The sequence below is a fragment of the Bufo bufo genome, chromosome 2, assembly GCF_905171765.1.
Source record: "Bufo bufo chromosome 2, aBufBuf1.1, whole genome shotgun sequence".
Classification (NCBI taxonomy): domain Eukaryota; kingdom Metazoa; phylum Chordata; class Amphibia; order Anura; family Bufonidae; genus Bufo; species Bufo bufo.
In genome coordinates, this window is record NC_053390.1 from 119,531,986 (window position 1) to 119,551,928 (window position 19,943).

General features: G+C 43.7%; 1 protein-coding gene and 1 long non-coding RNA gene across 2 annotated transcripts in view; one reads left to right on the forward strand and one right to left on the reverse strand.

The window, feature by feature from the left end:
• The first annotated feature begins 7,608 nt into the window (after positions 1-7,608).
• Positions 7,609-8,046, forward strand: LOC120992475. Its single transcript, XR_005776983.1, has 2 exons — positions 7,609-7,787; positions 7,824-8,046. It is a non-coding gene; the product is annotated as an uncharacterized LOC120992475 (long non-coding RNA).
• A 2,288-nt stretch (positions 8,047-10,334) lies between these two features.
• OCLN (occludin) overlaps positions 10,335-19,943 on the reverse strand; it is a 38,467-nt gene continuing 28,858 nt past the window's right edge. Inside the window, exons 6-9 of the mRNA XM_040421483.1 lie at positions 18,778-18,978; positions 18,430-18,601; positions 17,454-17,495; positions 10,335-11,196 (exon numbers count right to left, since the gene is read on the reverse strand). Coding sequence (XP_040277417.1) covers positions 11,098-11,196; positions 17,454-17,495; positions 18,430-18,601; positions 18,778-18,978 — 514 coding nt within the window. The 3' untranslated portion in view covers positions 10,335-11,097. The remainder of the gene's footprint in view (positions 11,197-17,453; positions 17,496-18,429; positions 18,602-18,777; positions 18,979-19,943) is intronic.

The window sequence follows — 19,943 nt, forward strand, 5'->3', positions numbered from 1 at the left end:
GTCAGGCCATGTGGTTTTGTCGGACATCTTTAATTTCCTTTGTGTGGTGTAAAGACCATGTGCTTTGGCAGACATCTTGGCGAGTTTGGTGCTGCAGGTTTTAACAAGGATTTCATTTAGTTTTAGTGTCTATGGAAAGCGATTTGGTTGTTTTTGCCTCAAATGTCAGTTTTGTCCAGAATAGTAACTTTGTCTTTCTGTAACCTTTGTATTTACAGTTTGATTTTGTGTTGGTAAGTTTTGTGCTGGATATCAGTTGAGCGTTTGGTTATGTTATAGCTCAGTGACCAGTCTGATACAGGAATCATTGTGTGAGCATTAGGGGCAGTTTAGCAGTGAAATTGTCCTATAGTTGATGATTCTGCTTAATGTTTGTATATCTGTGGCTGTTACACTGAATTGTAGAATTGTTTGGCATAATTAATACGGGTACTACAGTGTAGAAAGGAGGTGCTTGTAGTTCTGTGCCAAAAGTTTTGGGACAACTCCTAGAGATCGATAGCAGTGTATTTTTGTAGCAACCATTGTGGTGTTTGTATTGCTGTGCAATGGAAAGTATTTTTAAAGTAGTAGCAAAGTTGAAGGACACGGCGGCAATTCTTCAGGCTGTGCAGGGATCTACTGATCCATGGCTGCAGGCTCAGAATTGTGTAGCAAACCTGATCGGTACCAAAAAAATGGCACAAAAGGAAAGGCAAGTATTCTCTGATTTTTGCTGCTGGGTGGATAGCAGATAAATATCAGGAGTCTTGAGTTTGGAAGGAGAAGTGGAAAATTTTAAAGTGGAAATTGATAAATTGAGAACTCTTGTCCGGCAGGCAGATGAAGCTAGCGCTAATTATGAATGTACTGTGAGGTGTAATACTGAGCTGCGCAAAGAGAATGAATGATTATCTGAAAGCCTGACGCACGCACAGAATTGTCTGCTCTCTGCAGGAGGACAGGAGATGAACATTCTCAGTGCTTAGTGCAGCCAGAGTCATTAAAGCAACCGTTAGAGAGTAATGTGTCTAGGGTTAGAGGCAATGTATGGGCTGTAAGTATGGAGAAGTCGGAGGACTGTGGGTCACATAGTGGATCCGACTCAGGGATGGAGCTGGACAATGTGTCTGACCCTGGAGTTGGAAGTGTTAACACAATGCCAGAAGATTTCTCAAATGAGTCAGTGGTAAGTGGACTCAATACAGATAGTAGTGTGGGATCTAGTCATGCTGGGATGACTAATGTTGTGCACCAAGTCAGATCACCATGTGCCCAGAGAAGATATTGTGCAGGGAGACAAGCTATTCGTTGTTTTGCATGCAGGAAATCTGGGCACATTGCACGATATTGTGACGTTGCTAATGGTAACAGACACAGGTATGTTAAGTACCCCAGAACCACACCTAGAAGTAAAGTGGTTTATTCAGAAAGGTGGGGTAATGGTCCCTGGTTCTTTGCAAAGGTTCTTTGCAAAGGCAGAGAACCCAGGGACAGCCAAGGTCATTGATCAATGAAGCAGATTTTAATTCCCAATATGAACGGTTAATATTTGAAAATGTGAAGGTCAGGAAAAAGATCGGTTCCTGGAATTCAGTAAAGTTTCTAATTTGTGTGTGCCAGAGAAGGGTAAATTAAGGTCTTTATAAACAATTTTAACTCTAAGACCCAATTTAAATAGATTTTTCCCTTCCCCTAAAAAAACTGTTTGGGGACCTTGTAATGTTAAATCCTGTTTCTTTGGTGAAATGAATCTGAAGCTGGTTTGCGGCTGGGCAAATTAACATTTCAATGACTGGGTGGGTAGAAATTCTCCTGCTCACGGTTTCAGGTGAACCCTCCAAGACATTGATTTGTTAATTCAGTCCTATACAGTTGTATGTTTTCTAAAGGGTTTTTATTTTTTTGTTTTTTGTATGTGAGGTTTGGTTTTAAGTTAACATTTACTGAATCTCAATGTAAATAGCAAGACTTCCTGTAACTGAAGTTTTCTAAGTTTTCTTTTACTAACCCATTTTTAATTTTTTAGGTTTTTATTGATGTAATCCAGTTTTTTTTCAGTTTTTCCTTTTTACTAACCCATTTTTATTTTTGGTCTATTATTCAGTTTTTCCTTTTTCATATTTTGGAGCTTTTATCTTTCTTTTTCTCTCCCTCTCTCTTCTCTGTAGATTTGGTTGGGAGTACTGGGGGTCTCATGATATTGTGTGGGAACTACTGTCTGAATTCAAGCGTTGCCGCTGAGCGAGAGGTTTTTGATCAGTCACTGCAAAAAGGGCTTCGTGTGCTGTTCACCTTGACTATATAGAATCATATAGGCAAAGGAAAGTGAGTTGATGATCTTTTTGTAAGAAGACAAGGTGGTATATAATCACCCGGGCATACTAATAGCTGTGTGAGTAACCCCTTTCCCCACAGGAGTACTGTGTGTTTGTTTCCTGTGTGCCCCTCGTCCCCACAGAAGGTACTGTGTGTTCTCTGTGCACCCCCTTTTCCACTCCATGTCAATTTGAAGCCCTATCCTGTGGTCAGGTCACTATTCAGAGCAAAAACCGAGGCTGGTATATCTCATTAGGAGACTCAGAGGGCCGCTGTGTGTCGGCGAGAGCCCTTTTCCTCACGCTGCTACTCCTTTTTCCTGAGGTCTAACTAGGGTGAATGGAGTCCGTGTGTCGGTGGCAGAAATCCTAGAGCAACTCAGAGGCGAACAAAGGGGAGTAGCAGCCGTCCAGGCGTGTGTCATGGGACAGTCCAGGCGTGTGTCGCGGGACACTGTAGGTGAACGCACCTACTTTTAGAAGGCTCGAGCATTGGTGTAGGGAAATCTAGGGAACAGAAGGGTACCACTTTTGAGTATAGGACAGCCAAGCAGTACATGAAATCCATCTATGGAGGAGGAGTTGTTAAGCCCCTCAAAGATTGGCACCAATGAACTGTAGGTACAGAGTGGACCATCCCCAAAGAAGGGACCTTTGAGGTCTGGATTGGGAAAAAGTTTGTCCGTGAATTCCCCACTAGACTCCAAAGCCATGGTTCCCCCCAGAAAGCATAACTGTGGCTGCACGAATCCATCGATCTCCAGCAACAGGGCATTCAAAAGTCCCAGACACTGCGAACTAACACTGTCATGTTCTCCCGTCCAACTAAAACTACGGAGTCCAATAGAAACGCTTTTCTCTTTCTCTCTCTCTCATCCCTCCCTCATCTCTCCATCTAACCTTGAGACGATGCACCATGTTGAAACCAGCTTCTCTTCGTCCTGGCTTTAAGGACGATGAGAAGGGGGAAAGTGGTGCAGAAAACAATCTTCAAACTTTTTACTAACCATTCTAACCTCTCAACTGTCAATCAATTTTCTAACCTAGTCGGGAATTACGTTGAAAACCATCACGACTGCCTTTTATTTGACGGTACTAGGGTCAGATTTTTGGAAAGGTGGTAAAAATCACGGCCGATCCATGGCCTGAATGTTCCGCTGTAACCCTTGTATTCCATCAGGTATGCCCCCAGGCAGCCCCACGGGTTATCACCCGATGTCCACCACCGGGTTCAGGAGTTTCTCCCAGACCCAGACTCTATAACCAGCGTTCATTCTAGTCAACCAGGTGATTGGGTCATGCTAAAGAAACATCCGATGACGGGACTAGAGCAGAGATATCTTGGACCATTCCAGGTGCTGCTGCTGACGCCAATCTCTCTGAAGTTCGAGGGACGAGACAACTGGATCCACACCAGTCATTGCAAGAAGCTTCTCAACTAAGTCAAAGAATGAAGAGTATCACTTTTGTTTATTTGTTTAGTTTTATTTTTAGGGAGGGAAACGCACCTCAAACTAGCCAGGGCCACAAGGAGACATTTGTTGATAGCACATAACGATACATTCCTAGAGGGTAATATCAGCTATAGGTTTAATATTAGCTCTGGCTCCTGCTCCTCACTTGTTAATCCTGTATGGGTGTCCAGGCAACTAGGCGACCAGTAGATGTGGTATGGTTATGCCTGGCTAGCAGACACCATTGACAAGGGTCAGGCCCATACTGACAGCTCCGCCTCTGCCTTGCTCCTATGACTAGTAAGGGTCGGAATCCTTTTTAAAGCTTTAGGAGGTCTTGGGGGGTCACTGGTTTTCCATTGGATCGGGGCGAAAGGAAATAGGACATGTACTTATGTTTTTTTGTTTCCATTCCTTCTATACGCCGGAGTGAGATGTTCCTGATGTCTAATCAACAGAGTTACCGAAGCCCGAACAGACAAGACGCCCTGGAGACCAAACTATGGACCAGATGCAGAGGATTCCAAACCAGCCGGCGACCAACGCGAAACGCCACCTCCTGAGACACCTCCCGAAGCTACGTGGCTTGGAGACGTGTTCTCAGTGTGTAGGGGGGCGTTTGCCGGTTTGTGAGCACTAAGTGCAATGCACTGGGCTTCTTCCCTTCAAATGTCTATACACATTAAAGAAGTGAAGTCTGCATAACGAGAGATACATATTATACCTCTGCTGCGGCTTCGCTATCCCTTTCTGGATACATATCTGCTTTTAAGACATGCATATCCGCCTTGTCGGTATACTCGTACCGTATACTGACAATAGCCGTAGCAATGTCTCGCAGATAATCTCAAACCTATAAGAGCCAGTAGAATGATCTTCACTAGATACTGGTCACTTTGAGCAGTATTGAATGAGGTCCATGCTGACAGTGATGGGCGGCCACCTGGCTGATCAGACAATGGACATGACTCATCCTTCCTTATACAGGGATGGGGTGTGTGCATTGCACTGTTCGGCCATGTTGATGCCTTCCCCTGTCCTTTGACATGTACCTGAACTTTCTCATCTTCCTGTGTCATCACTTCCTGTATCCCTAATACATAAAGTAAGTGGTCGGGTGACCGACCAGCCCCTTTTCTATTGTTACTGTGACTAAATAAAAGGTGAGCAGACTGTGGAGGAGAGGGAGTGCTCAGCAAGAATTCAAGATGGTAACACCTTTGACTGCGGTTGAGGGATTAACCTCTCCTTACACAAAGTTTGATGCGAGCGGATTTCAACTACAAATATTTCTCACTGGACATGAAGACCTTTAAGTCCCGGTCAGCACACTCTGGGCTATTGCGGACCGCTCTCCCCCTTCTGTGATCGTCCCCTTTATGGAGATTTGAGTCAGATGCCGGGCTGAACTCCAATACAGGCTAATTGGAGAACTCCGTGTCTCAGTCAGCGATACTTGTCAACAGGGTCTTCACAACTTATAGGCACAACACAGTACATCAAGACTTTAAAAAACATATGGGGTTCTTACTTTCATGCCCTCGAGGACGTCCCAGACTGCTGCCGCACCCCTCTCTCAGACGAACTTCAAGAGGCTACACCAGGGGACACTTTATAGGCAAGATGACTCAGCTTTCCTACCTCGTATTACGGGTCTCGATCCCGGTGTCCATTAGTGCGCCTCTCCTCGTCTAGTCTCCGGAGGTACGGGAACAGAGGGTCCAATCCTCAAGCCCCACGATGGGCGCTAAAATTGTTCTGGTTAAGCTGCCAGTTCGGTTGATGTACTGCTCCAAATTAATTAATGTTAAAGTATACGTATACTGAGAGATCAATACTGAGACAACACACAGCTGGGGGTCATAACAGGATCTCTGGTTTATTGCAGTATCGCAGACAGTATATGGGACGGAAAGGAGTGGGGGGTGTAAGGTGGCGTGTATCTTTTCTATTGGCTATAAACTCTGTATTTTCTGTCAGATTGATGACAAGAGGAAGTTCCCCCCTCCCCCCCTTGCTGGTGGGTGAAGCCATTACTACTGCTTTCTTTGAAACTGCTTGCTTGAGCTGAACGGAAACCACAAAGAAGCACATAATAAAAACACAAAGTAAGATTCTAGTTTATAGGCGTTGGCTGAATGCCTGGCCGCCATCTTAGCTAAGCATAGTTCTCAACAAGCAAGTATCCCTTTTGTCTTAATGGTCCATAACATAAGTAGCAGCGCATGCATTAATGTATTTCATTACTGGGTTCATATATAGCAGGATAAATCCTGTTCGCTCACCACTAGAGCAGATGTATATTCTTCTGTTCGATAGTCTTTACGCATTGGAGTCTTTGGGGGAGGTTCAAGAATAGAGGATGGAGATTCAACCTTTGTGGAGAACAATGTGGTGGCTATTTCTGGAAGCGGAACCATCATGTGAGTATGAAGCAATAGCGATCAGATACGAACTATCATAAATTACTATGATAGTCAGTTCAGCTCATGGGAGCCACAGTCAGCCCGGGAGATGCAGCTGAAACCCGGACTGAATTTCCCAGGCCATTCATGGTCGTGTGAATCCTCCTTTACGTCATAATCTAGATACACTCACGTTAGAAAATGTGAGCCACTATACCCAATGTCTAAAGGGAGATTTGTTACTATGGCTAACTCAGTCATAGATGTAGTATATAGTTGTAATTTATCTGTTCATATGGAGAACTGTGACGGCACATGTCATGATTCATGGAGACAAATTATAAACTCAAAAACTCAAGTAGTGACAACCTCTTTAATTAGCTATAATAATTAAGTGTTCTTGCATGGCAAGACCACTTACAGTATATTCTTATTATAGCCAAATTTACCACCCTAACTCCTCCCACAGTTTTTACACTACATAGACAGTAATATACCGATGGTTCACGAAATATCAGCGTTTTTGTTGTGAAATTGGTCCTATAGGAATGAAGGGCGGAATGTTCAAAGCTAGAGTGTGAGCTGAAAAATCCGGACATTTCTAAACTGCCACCACTCCCTTATTTTCAAGCCCACCTACACAAATCTTATCAAAACGTTCAGCTATCCCTGCCGCCCATTGAAACTCCAGTCTAGCCACCTCAAATTTAAAGAGCAATTTCTAAATTGCGACTGTGCCTTCATTTTTAATATTTCAGAGACATACTATGCATCAAAATGTAGGTCTTGGTCTTGTGATTCTCACAATATAAAGCTCTTTGCTGTAGGATTTATAACTGTCCAACTACAACCGTTTGAAGATGGCAACCGCCAGTGAAGTGAGCAGTTTGTTTTTAACTGCTATTCTCTGCCCTTGCTGTAGAGTGAGTTGCCATAGGAACCCAGGTGTGTGAGCAGCCAGCAGTGACAAAAGCTAGAGTGTGAGCTGAAAAATCAGGACATGATTTCTAAACTGCCACCACTCCCTCATTTTCAAGCCCCCCTACACAAATCGTCTGCCAATGTTTTTATAAATGTTTTAATGTAACTGTGAAGCACTTTGGGCAACATTGCAATTAAATGTGCTATATAAAATAAATAAAAGCTGAAATGCATTTCTCACTATCAAGCTTGCCATGTGCACTTTTTAAATTTGATCTTAATGTTTACTATCTTTACTCACTCCAGTTACTCTGCCCACTCCATAAAGTTACTCTGCCCAGTCCAACCTTTCCACAGTTACTCCAGCCACACAACAGTTACTCAAGACACTCCACCCAGTTACTCCGCCCACTCCAGTTGTAGACTACTGGTGGAGGCAAGAACGCTTCACACAATTTCCCCAGAAATTGTAGCTTTTCTAGTTTTATAACTGTTTTGGCAAGAAGTATGAAAAACCACACATGTTCCTATGCAAGAGATTAGAAAACCATTTATTAACAATGAGTCACAGTACAAGTACAATATTGCATCTATAAAATTTCTCCAATAACCCTTAAAAGGGAGTTACCAATCTTTAGATGTTGATAACCTGATAGGACATCAATATCTAAAAAGGGCAGGGAAACGCCTTTAAAATAAAATAAAAAAAAGTGCTAAATGATCCACTATTGTAAGTTAACAAGAAGAAAAAAAAAAAAAAAAAAAAAAAAAAAAAATATCAACTTTGTCTACTTATAGGCTCGCTATACTTTTTACAAACTGAAACATTACATAAAAAAAATATATACAGTTAAATTCACAGGAAACATTGTAAAATCTTAAGAATAATGACACGTAAATATAAAAATATGCAGCAAAGTGTTTTATTTTTTGTAGTTTACATATATTGATTTAAAACTACTTGAAAAACACAAACACTTCTCCCCCCAAAAAAACTACAAGGCTACTTTTTGGGTTATGGGAGATTAGAAAAAGTCTGCTTATTTTTCTCCAGAAACGGTGTCCCTCTTCGCATTCGACCTTTGGTTTTGCAGTTCAGTCTTTCTCACTTGAAATCGTACTGAGCTGTAACACCAGGTGTTTTTTGGGAAAGAAGCAGGTCTGTTTTTCTAATCTCACAAACCATTTAAAGAAACACTCCAGAAATTTTTTGGGACCTAGAATGCTAATTCACCAACAAGATTCTAGTAGTGTGACTTGTTTCATGCCAAATCAGTTACAGCCATACATGCTAAGTACTTTCAATATGGTCGGCTGTGTCATGTGATCCCAGTTGACCACCACACCAGAACTGCTTTCCTGTCAGTCTCCCCTTTGTGAAAAACCTTCTGTGAATTACTGGATGGCATCCGTCCTGGCAGCTCTCAGACCCCTCTCGTCGTCCCCATCAAGTTCTGTTCACTTTGTCCCTATGCCTCCCCATACAGAATGCTGCTGAACCCATCATTCCTGCTGTATCCAAAGGAGCAGGGGTGCAGTGATCGAGTAGGAAAGTCCCTACAATGATGAGCTGCAAAGTTATACAACTCACTCAACTCATACCGCCCATCTATACCATCTGTGTCTGCACAATCTCCAGTGTAGGTCTATGAAATGCAAGTTAACACTGCTCTTCCTGCCTCCTGCTTGTATGGGGGCAGCAGATGAGACTCATGCAGCCATGCAAGCCACGGCAGTATTCGACTAAATAATTACAAACTTATTGTTTTTTTATCTTTTACTGTCCATTGCTAATAGTCATGAGAATCAAGCTGCACCACAGCCATGCCTCAGCAGTGCCGTGCCACCATACCTCATGTGCTCGTAAAGAAATACATATCACAAGCAGGAGGCTAGGGGAAACAGCCTAAGGCCTCTTTCACACTACAGTATGTCCATTTCAGTGTTTTGCGTTCCGTTTTTAACGGATCCGTTGTTCCGTTTTTTGGTTCCGTTGTGTTTCCGTTTCGTTGTTCCGTTTTTCCGTATGGCATATACAGTATACAGTAATTACATTGGAAAAATTGGGCTGGCCATAACATTTTCAATAGATGGTTCAGAAAAAACGGAACGGAAACGGAAGACATACGGATGCATTTCCGTATGTAATCCGTTTTTTTTGCGGACCCATTGACTTGAATGGAGCCACGGACCGTGATTTGCGGACAAACATAGGACATGTTCTATCTTTCCACGGAACGGAAAAACGGAATGCATACGGAACACATTCCGTTTTTTTGCGGACCCATTGAAATGAATGGTTCCGTATACGGACCACAAAAAACGGACCGCAAAACGGAAAAAAAAAAACGGTAGTGTGAAAGAGGCCTAAAGCTGCATCACACAGGAATGCACTAAGACTCTGCAGTGCAAGGGAACAGAGGTTCTATGTAACTTAGCTATTACTTACTGCGCAAAGATAGCACTCAGAAGAGCAGCGTAGTGTGAGGGAACAAATGGCATAGCAGGAAACGTAACCTGCATTAAATCTAAGTCAGAGGTGGCATAGTATTTTTTATAGCCTACAATGCACTTTATACACAACCCCCCCCCCCCCCAAAAAAAAAATAAAGATAAAAAAATAAAAATAAACGCTGAAGTGTTTCTTTAAGATAACAAGAACAGCAATGTGTGTATTTACCAAGTAAGCAGCCATAGTCTTGCCAATGAATGAACAGGTTTAATACTCCAGTGGTTTATTTCACAATATAAAAGAAAATATAAAATCAGTTTTGCCTTTTCTCTTTAAAGGGCATCTGTCAGCAGATTTGTACCTATGAACCTGGCTGACCTGTTACATGTGCGCTTGGCAGCTGAAGGCTCATTTGTATATATTAAATCAGCATTTTTCTCAGCAATGTGGGCACATATGAACATGGGACCAACACAGAGACCTTCAGCTGCCAAGTGCACATGTCACAGGTCAGCCAGTGTCATAGGTACAAACCTGCTGACAGATGCCCTCTAATGGGAGCCAACCAACTGGATAACTGATGTGCTCTTACACACAAGGTGGCTGAACATACAATCTGGAGTGGAGCACAAAAGCTTGTTCACATGCCTTTATCTCCTCTTAGAATTTTTATTACATTTTAAGAGAATATACAACATAATAAGATATGAATATTCATTCATTGAAATTTTGTACAAACAAAAAGCAAGGCAAAAAGCAAAACACGTGGCTGTATTTGAGGAGTCCATAACATTTTTTAGGTTAAAAAAAAAAAAAATACATAGTGTCGCAACATATCCTACGATTAAACATTCACAATGCCAACAATGGTCTTTAGGGATATTAAAATAAAGATAAGGCTGGATAGCACAGTAACTTGCACACACTTTTACAAAACTGGTAGAATGAGTTTTATTTAAGTCATACGCTACTCATGTCTAAAACTGGCTTACCGGGGTGTAAAGATGGCCATCAGATCAGGCCAGAAACTAGACTGTTCAGAAGCACTCTGTGTCCTGCTATGATGACCAGAGTCTATTATGGCCAAAAGATCCTCCAACATGCAGAAGATCTTCTTGCCATTACGGATGCCTACTTTTCTTACAGTAAAAAGAAAAAGTGTTAAGCAGCATTTGGGGGGGAAGGGGGTCTAGTGCCCATGGACAAGACAGATCTTAAAAGAAAAAAAAAGTCAATTGTCGTTTACGTCGGGAAGACTTCTTGTGTTTGGTCACAGTTACTGGGTTAGTAGAATTAGATATAAAAAGGACTTGGATTAGAAATAGAAACTAGTAGATCTATAAACTCCTTATAAATATAAGCTTATGTACATTTTAAAACCTTTGAAAAAAAAAAAAAAAAAAAAATCAGTGTGGGAGTGGGAATGCATATCCATCCTTTTGGAGAAATAAGAAAACATGACTACAGGAACAAAATTGTGGCCAGTGACCTCAATTTGTGGAACAGAGAAGAAAGTGGAACAGAGAAGAAAAAAAAATGTCTTCCCAAATCTTGAAAATCAGTTGCTTTTATCTGCCCCGGTCATAGTCGCTGACCATACCCTTGATGTGGTTCAGCTTGGCTTTGAGTTGCTTGCAATGTTTCCTCTTGTTCTTGTAATCAGAAGACTGCATTAAGAGAACAGATTTTTAAAATCACAGTACAGCAAGAATACTACAATACCAGGCATTTAATCCCATATACAAATCATTAGAACCCAAGCTTGCCTTACAATCGTTCAGCAGGGTTGCCTCAAATGACATTGGTGACATATGCCAACGATGTGCAACTGGCAGAGGTCATAACATCGACTGGCAGGGGTCATATAGGTCAAGTGGCAGACAGTCCTGCCACTTTGTTTCCTGTCGGCTATTTTTCGGCTTGTGTCTAATCATTGACTGTCATGGCCATGCAGGAAAAATACAAAGTGACAGTATCTTCCCAGGTCTTCAGTATTGTGATCACAAAGGTTAAACATCCCAAATCACAATCACTATTCCACCAGTGTCTTGTGAAATATCCTAATGTAGCAAAACTTATTTTGAAACGTATGACTTGTTCTTAATGGGTTTTTTTTCAATGTTTGTGTTGCGATTTCACAATCAAATTAGAAACTGCTCCAACTGTATACTAACATAAGAGCTGCACCTTTAAACCTACTTTTTTTTTTTTTTCTATTAATCCAAAATTATTAGAGTTGTCCAGGACATTTAAAAATATGGCAGAATGTAAGCAATGTGTTGTAATAATTAAGTATTATGCACCTGGAAACGACACCACCATTTTGTTATTTTATAACACCCCTGCTTTCTGCCACATTTTTAAATGTCTTGTACCACCTTTCCCTTTACAAAAAGCCCCAAGACTTAGGCTACTTTCACACTTGCGTTCGGGGTTCCGCTTGTGAGCTCCATTTGAAGGCTCTCACAAGCGTCCCCGAACGGATCCGTACTGCCCCAAAGCATTCTGAGTGGATGCGGATCCGCTCAGAATGCATCAGTCTGGCTCCGCTTGGCCTCAATTCCGCTCAGCAGGCGAACACCCGAACGCAGCTTGCAGCATTCGGGTGTCCGCCTGGCCGTGTGGAGCCAAACAGATCCGTCCAGACTTACAATGTAAGTCAATGGGGACGGATCCGTTTGAAGTTGACACAATATGGTGCAATTTCAAACGGATCCGTCCCCCATTGACTTTCAATGCAAAGTCAGGACGGATCCGTCTGACTAACTTTTAGACTTAGATTTTTTTACTGAAATATAATGCAGACGGATCCGTTCTGAACAGATACCATCGTTTGCATTATAGGAGCGGATCCGTCTGTGCAGACACCAGACGGATCCGCTCCGAACGCAAACGTGAAAGTAGCCTTATACATAAAAGGTTTGTTAACTTTTTGCAAAAGCCTGAATTCCCAGCCTGACTTGATTCATGATAAAACCATAAAACTGCAAAAGAATGAAACCTAGAAAAGAAAAAATTAGCAGGAATACACTTTTTAATGAACATGTCTGCATAAACCCCAATGCACAAAGCCATATTAAAACCTTTGTACAGGGGCATAATATGGCTCCCTGTTTAGGTACACAATGCTAACTGTACCTCTGTATGCCTAAGATTTCATATGGAGGTCTTTTCTGCCTTCCCCTCACGAAAATAAATAAATAAAATATAAAAATTGTGCAAGCTCCAGAGGGTTCTCCCAGAGGGTTTGGGGGGGGGGGGGGGGCGGCGGGGACTGTACCCTCAGAGCGCGAAACTTTCGCGCACATATCTTCGGCCCACTGAGCTCCGCCCCCAACCTACTTAACCCCTTCCTTGCCTCAGTGCTTCTGTGGCTGGGGGAAAAATAATTACCTATCACTCTTAAAAGGGTCGATAGGGTTGGGGCTGAATGTAATTCCCAAAGCTATTATCGCTAGCTGCTTACGACTAGGATACTGTACATCCTATAGCATTACCCCCCTTGCATAGGCAAGAGTACTTGCACCATCACTGGATACTGTACAGCCTGTAGCATTACACCCTTCCATAGGCTGAGTAATTGCACTACCACTGGATACTGTACAGCCTGTAGCAATGTAGCATTATCCTCCTTCCTTAGGCGGAGTACTTCCACTTCTACAGCATTCTGTACAGCTTGTGGCATTACCCTCCTTTCTTAGGCGAGTATTTGCACTACCACTGGATCCTATTCATTCTGTATCATTGCTCTTTTTTCATAGGCAGGGTATTTGCACATGGGACCCTATACATCCGGTACCAAGGCCTCTTTCCATAGACTGAGTATTTAGTTCACCTCTGGATACTGTACAGCCTGTCACATTACTCTCCTTTTATAAGCGAAGTACTAGCAATACCACTGGATACTGTACATCCCGTACCATTTCCCTACTTCCATAGGCGGAGTATTGGCACTACCACTGAATCATATATTCCCGGTAGCATTGCCCTCCTTCTTTAGTGGGTGTATTTACACTTCCACTGGGTACTGTAAATTCTGTGACCCATTCCCTGCAGTAATTGTGCTACCACTGGGTCCTATACAGACTGTAGCATTACTCTCCTTCCTAAGGGTCCATTCATACGTCCGTATCAGTTCCGCAAATTGTGGAATAGGTGCGGGCCCATTCATTCTCTATGGGGCAGGAATGGATGCGGAAAGCACACAGTGTGCTATCTGCATTTCCGAAAAAAAAAAAAAAAAAAAACAAACAAAAAAAAACGAACATGTCGTATTCTTGTCCGCAATTGCAGACAAGAATAGGCAGTTCTATCGGGGTGCCGGCCGGGTGTATTGCCAATCCGCAATTTGAGGAGCCGCAATACACTACTGACGTGTTAATTGTCCCTTAGGCGGAGTAATTGCACTAATCCTGTCCGGTTGGATTTCCACCTTCATTAGGTGGACTAGTTGCACCACAATTGCATACTGTAGATCCTGTTGCATTACCCTCCTACTGACGGAGTAGTTGCACAACCAGTAGTGCCATCCACTACCAGTGGACCCTGTACATCTGTCGGGTTTCCCTTTTTTTTGTAAGCGGAGTAACTATATACACACACACACACACACACACACACACACACTAAAATAAAATATAAGAAAATAAATAAGATATTTATGCAACATTCTCTCTCGAGTGCCGTGGTCTTGCTATCAACATTGCTATTATATATACACACACACACACACATACCACTGAGCACCGTCCATACTAAATGAGGAGTGCCGTTCAACTCTTACCTTCAATCCCTCTTTCCATAGGCGGAGTATTCCCACTACCTCTCGAATCTTCCACCCTATCGCATTATCCCCTTATCGCATTCCATCCCGTTCCAAGGGTGGTCTCCTCGCTAGACACAGACAATTGCCTTATCCCCCGTCATAGGCGGTATTTTGGCACTACCATGGGATACTGTGACTACTTGCACACTATCATTTTCCTCAGGTAGTCGTTGTACGGATTGGAGGTTGGGCGGCTATGTGGAAATCTGTCTTTCCAGGGGGGGTTAACCCACAACATGCCTCTCGTCGTGCCTTGAGTCCCCATGCGGAGCATTCTAATTTTGTTGCTTTTCCTTGGCACGCTCTGCGTCCAAACTCCTTTAGTAGGAGGAACATCTGCACGGGTTGCCAGTTTTCTTCCTTCCCTGGTGGAGTATTGCGCTACCAACAGTTCATGTTCGCTACTGCGGTTTGACCTCATTTTCAGGTAGAGTCTCCCCTCTGGAGAGGCCATAGGTGATGGTATGGCCTCCCCTATGAGGCAGTCTTTGCGCTGGCCGTAGATTTTTGGGCTACTCCTGTTCCGTGGGTACTACTGTGTGACCCCTTTCCCAAGGGGAGTTTTTGCGTTCTTCCTTCAAATGCCAACAGTCACTGTTTCTGGCTTACAGGAGGCATTGTCAGTGGGCACGGCACCGGGGGTTCCTGCCGCATCCCCTTCCTCCATGTGGGGTATCGACCCTGGCATTTCGTGCGGTTTTCTGCAACACATTTACCAGGCATGGTATGTATAGTGTTCCTGAGGCGGTGGCTGATCGGTTCACTTATTCCTTATGGCGCTGGTCAAATGCCCATACCAAGCCATGCTACTGGTGATGGGTTTGCTCACTTCTGGTAGGCACTAGTGCGGTTTTCTGTACCTGGTATAACCTACCAATGGTTTAGTGCCTTGTTCCCTTCACATGTCGTGCATTGCCTCTACCATCTGCTACAGTGACAGCATCAGCTTTCTCTACTTGTGGAAGTTTGGGTATGCACTTATCCAGTTTGCTTCTGTGAGTTGTCTGCACTTCTTCCCGCACCGGGTACGGCGGTCATACTGTCCTTGTCACCACTTACACTAGTTCTCTACTGAACCGTATCAGCCTCTTCTACTTCTCCCCTTCCACAAGGAGAGTAGTTCCACTTCCCCAGATGCTGTTTCTGCTTGCTTGGCCAGTTTCCATAGACGTCGGGTTCTTGTAGGCCCCCTTTCTGCTGTGGAGTATCTGAGCGGGTAGTATAGTTCCGTTAGCGATTTTTTCTGGGACTTTGTGGCGTTCGATGTCCGCACACCCTTCCTGGTGCAGTATTTATCCCATATCTGGTTCCGGTCTGGCCGTTTTGTACACTCCTCTCATAGCCGCCTCCTCTTCTTTAGGCGGAGTTGGTCCGCAGCGGCGGTCGATAATGTCTGATGGGTTTACGCAACTTTTATGTTTTTAGACATGTACTTTGCTTCTACCTGTTCCCTTGGCCTCGGTACTTTTTCTTTAGCTTCCAGTTAGGTCTGCCAGTTCAGGCAGCCTTCCATATGTATCAGACGGCTTCTCTCTTCTCTTGTTATGAAGCTTAAGGTCCTCCTCTCCATGTCTCTGCTTACCACATTATCATTCTCCTTGGGGAACATTCTTATGAGACAAACCCCTTGGCTGTTGGTCTAAAGGGGACTTTTTTTTTTTTTATCCCGGTGGAAACTCTTTTCCTACCAGGTTACTCCCCAATTATTTTGCAGTTTTTTGGGTCGGTTCCACTGCCTTGTTCCCATTGTGTCTCTTCTCTCCCTCGATATTCTTTTCTTATGGGCCATGGTCATGCCTGACATCCAGGTTCTCTAGCCCTGATCTGTTAATGGTTCTGCTGGAGTGCTCTTCTTTGACAGCCTGGTATGGAGTTGGGGGTTGTCGCCTTCTGACACCTCTACTACTTCTTTCCCCATGAGGGGGGGGGGGGGGGGGGGGGGGGTAAGATTTGTGACGCCCGCAGTTCTCTGGCCCCTGGTATCCAGACACCATTTTCTGTTTGTTTTCTTCTCTTACCATGTCGTGTCTGTTGGTCCTTGGGCATCACCTTCCTTAGAAGTCTTCTGGGCCCAGGTTATGTTTTCTCTCTCCGGTATTGTCCTGTAGTCGCTCCGTTGGTCTGGCGCCTGACTTGTTTTCATTCTTGTCCATCTCGTGAATATTCAGTGTGCTCTCCACTTCTTCCGAAGTCTCCTAAGCCATGGCTTATGTCCCCGGGGCAGTTCTTCTGTCCAGCCAGGGCATCTGGGTATTCAGACGATCTCCGGCTGGCCTTCCTGGGACTGGCTCTTCCGGTCCTTTTTTCAGGGGTCCGGTTGTGTCCTCCCCCCGCAATTCTGTGCGGGGGGCCTTATGACAGGGCTTGGATTCATTCTGGTCTTGTTCCCTCCACATGGTACTGCTCTTTAACCTCCCATGGTGTCCCCCAATGATACGAGCAAGACTGTAGGATTTTTGTCTTCCCTTTAAAATCCTTTTCTCGCCGAGTTCATTGGGGGACACAGCTCCCACCCCGTAAGCACATTACTGGCTCTCCTTGATGGGTCCCTCCGGTTCTTGATTCTGACTCATCTTCGCCTTTCTTAAATTTTATTGTGTTCTGTTGGCTTCTCCTGGCTGCTTTCATAGAAACTGATTAGCTCAGTGTCTGCGGGAGGGATATAGCTGAGAGAAGAAGGAGCTAACACTTTTGTTTAGTGTCGCCTCTGAGTGGCAGCAGCTATACCCATGGTCTTCTGTGTCCCCCAATTAACTCAGCGAGAAAAGGATTTTACAGGTAAGACAAAAATCCTACTATTTGTTGAATGGTAAATGTATTTCAGGACCACATCGGTCCGTTCATCAGTTCATCACCTGAAGATTGACCTGACGAAGGGATGCGTTGCCATATAACTAATGAAACCTTCATCATTGCTTTCGATGGGGAGTTTTGCCTCTTAGCAGCGATGCCATCAAGTCCTGCTTCTGTGCATTCTTCCCAATGAACATAGTAGGCATAGAGTTTCTTTCCTAGAAGCATTGCCGTTTATCTACCAAGCAGCTTATTTGTGGTATCACTGACATGCACATCATTATTAAAGCTAGAAAAAATTCTTACCGATTTAATATCCTTTAAACGATTATATTCATCCGCAACGGCCTAAGAGGAATAAGAAGAAACATTAGTGCTAAAGTTCTTACAGCAGTATACCTAGTAATTACGTTTGTTATCAAACCTATTAAAGGGGGGGTTGTCTGATGAAGACCGTCCCTATTTTAAACAATGCTGGACCATGTGGAGAAAAGTCACACCCCCGCAAGAGAAATATAGTATTAGGCTCCATTCCCACGTCCGTGGTGTGTTGCGGACCCGCAACACACCCGCCCGGCACCCCTATAGAAATGCCTATTCTTGTCGTCAGCAAGCTGCGGACAAGAATAGGACATGTTCTATCTTTTGCGGAGCTGCGGACCTGAAGATCGGGGTCGCGCTCCGCAAATGCGGATGCTGACAGCACACTGTGTGCTGTCCGCATCCATTCCGTCCCCATAGAAAATGAATGGGTCCGCACCCGTTCCGCAAAATTGCGGAACGAATGCGGACCCATTTGCGGACGTGTGAATGGAGCCTTACATGGATGAGATGTCTACTTAGAGGTTCTCCACTCTGGCTCATAGAAAGAGAGCCTCAAATCAGGAAACCCCACTCTTATCGGGTCCATATGCATCAATAGGGCATAAGCTGTCTTTGCCAATTTAACCCTCTTCAGAGGGGTTATCCTACTATAACTACTGAATATATAAAACTAAAACAGACTGCAACAAAAATTATTAGACAGGTAGACATTCATGATAAGGGTCAGCACTGGTTTATCATGAAAATCCCAGATTGAAAGAATTTGTGACCACTTTTTGAGAGACTGCAGATCCACCAGAAGGTCACTTTAATAAAATACTAAAGGCAACTTTAGTAAATTGAGCTTTGCTGTAAGTCACACATGCTCCAAAAACTGAAGGAAAAAGATTGCAAGACAAAGGGCAGGCAGTGAACCTGAAAAGTAAATTACTCCCATCAACACCTATTATAAACAGACCTTGTATGACTGGCTTCCTTCTGGGTGCTGATCCAATTCTTCATCTAGCTGAAGCATGGATTTTGAAACTTCCTCCAGCTCTGCTTGTAACCTCTTGTATTCATGGAGATCGGCATCAAACTCTCGCTTGTAGTCTTGTCTCTGTTGGTCTGAAGTGATGCGAGGGTATTCACTGCATGAAAAAACAGATAAGTTTGTGTTTGCAAAAAAACAGGACAAGACCATAAAACTGGCCATGAAATGTCTGTACACCGGCCTAACTGGTTCTGCTCCATTTTACCTATGTAAGCACCTGTATAGTCATGTCAATGCTGGATTATGGAAATGTTAGGTCTCCACCAAATTTACCTTTCCCAATCATCATCATCATCCAGTTCGTCACCAGACTCTCCTCCTGTTATGTAGTCTGCATCATAGTCATTGGGAGATCTCATTGGTCTGCCTGACCGTTTTTTCGGTGGCGCTTTCTTGCTTGTATCAGAGCTGCTGCTGTAAGCATTTGGTGCAAAGCCAGATTCATTTTTCTGTGGGTATACCTCTTCCAGAATTCTGAGAAAAAAATAAAATAATATACATTTGTAACGTGTGTATATCAAAAACACAATATAGGATAGAGGTCATTATAAATCACTTCATGGGTTCTTTAGATATTAGATTTTTAAGTATATTTCCTACACTGGATACATCATCTACCCATGGTCTCCCAATGTGAACTGTCATCTATGGTTCTGCCATGCCATACTATAAAGTTGGCCATACACATTAGATAAGTGTCAGCCAAACCGGATTTCAGCAGGACCGGCCACCCACTTGATATACATGGGGACATCCCAACTCTCCCCCGATAGAAGATGGATTTCAACTGCCCAATCCCCTTGTTCTTGAGCTGCTGACAGAAGTCTGGCAGCAGGTTTCTCACCTTTCCCCCCTTTAGGACACCTGCACATTCAGCTGAGCACATGTGTATTGGGGAGGAGGGAAGTAGGGACTAGACAGTGGTCAGCTGAAAGAGTGTTCAACCAACAGCTATCTAATCAATGTGTGCGGCCAGACTACAATTGGTGTATTCATTGGTGTATTATGGCCCGCACGCGAGGGGGAGTTCCCGACAGACGATATTGGGGAGAGAGACTGGGCAAAATGAATATTTTCTCCTGATGATTTTGTTCTCCCAGGAGATATGCCACTGACAGAATTATCTGGCAGCGGCTTTCTCCATTTTTCCCATGGGAAAAACAAAAAACAAAACACATTCAGCCGAACCGTATGTGTATGAGGGAGTTGGGAGATTGTTCGGCCAGCAGCTATTGAATGTGTAAGAGAAGTGTGCACTGTACGTTAACTAATCTGTCTCTCGCAGCGCAAGGCCATAAGAGCATTTGAAAAGCTCTAGCCTTGTTTGTTAGGAAATGCTGTTAAGGGTAGTTCAATGGGTGCAGTAGTGCCATTCATGCCAACTGTCCCAATTTTGGCAAGGAAACCCCTGGAATCTAACCACAAAATGGCAAGGTTTA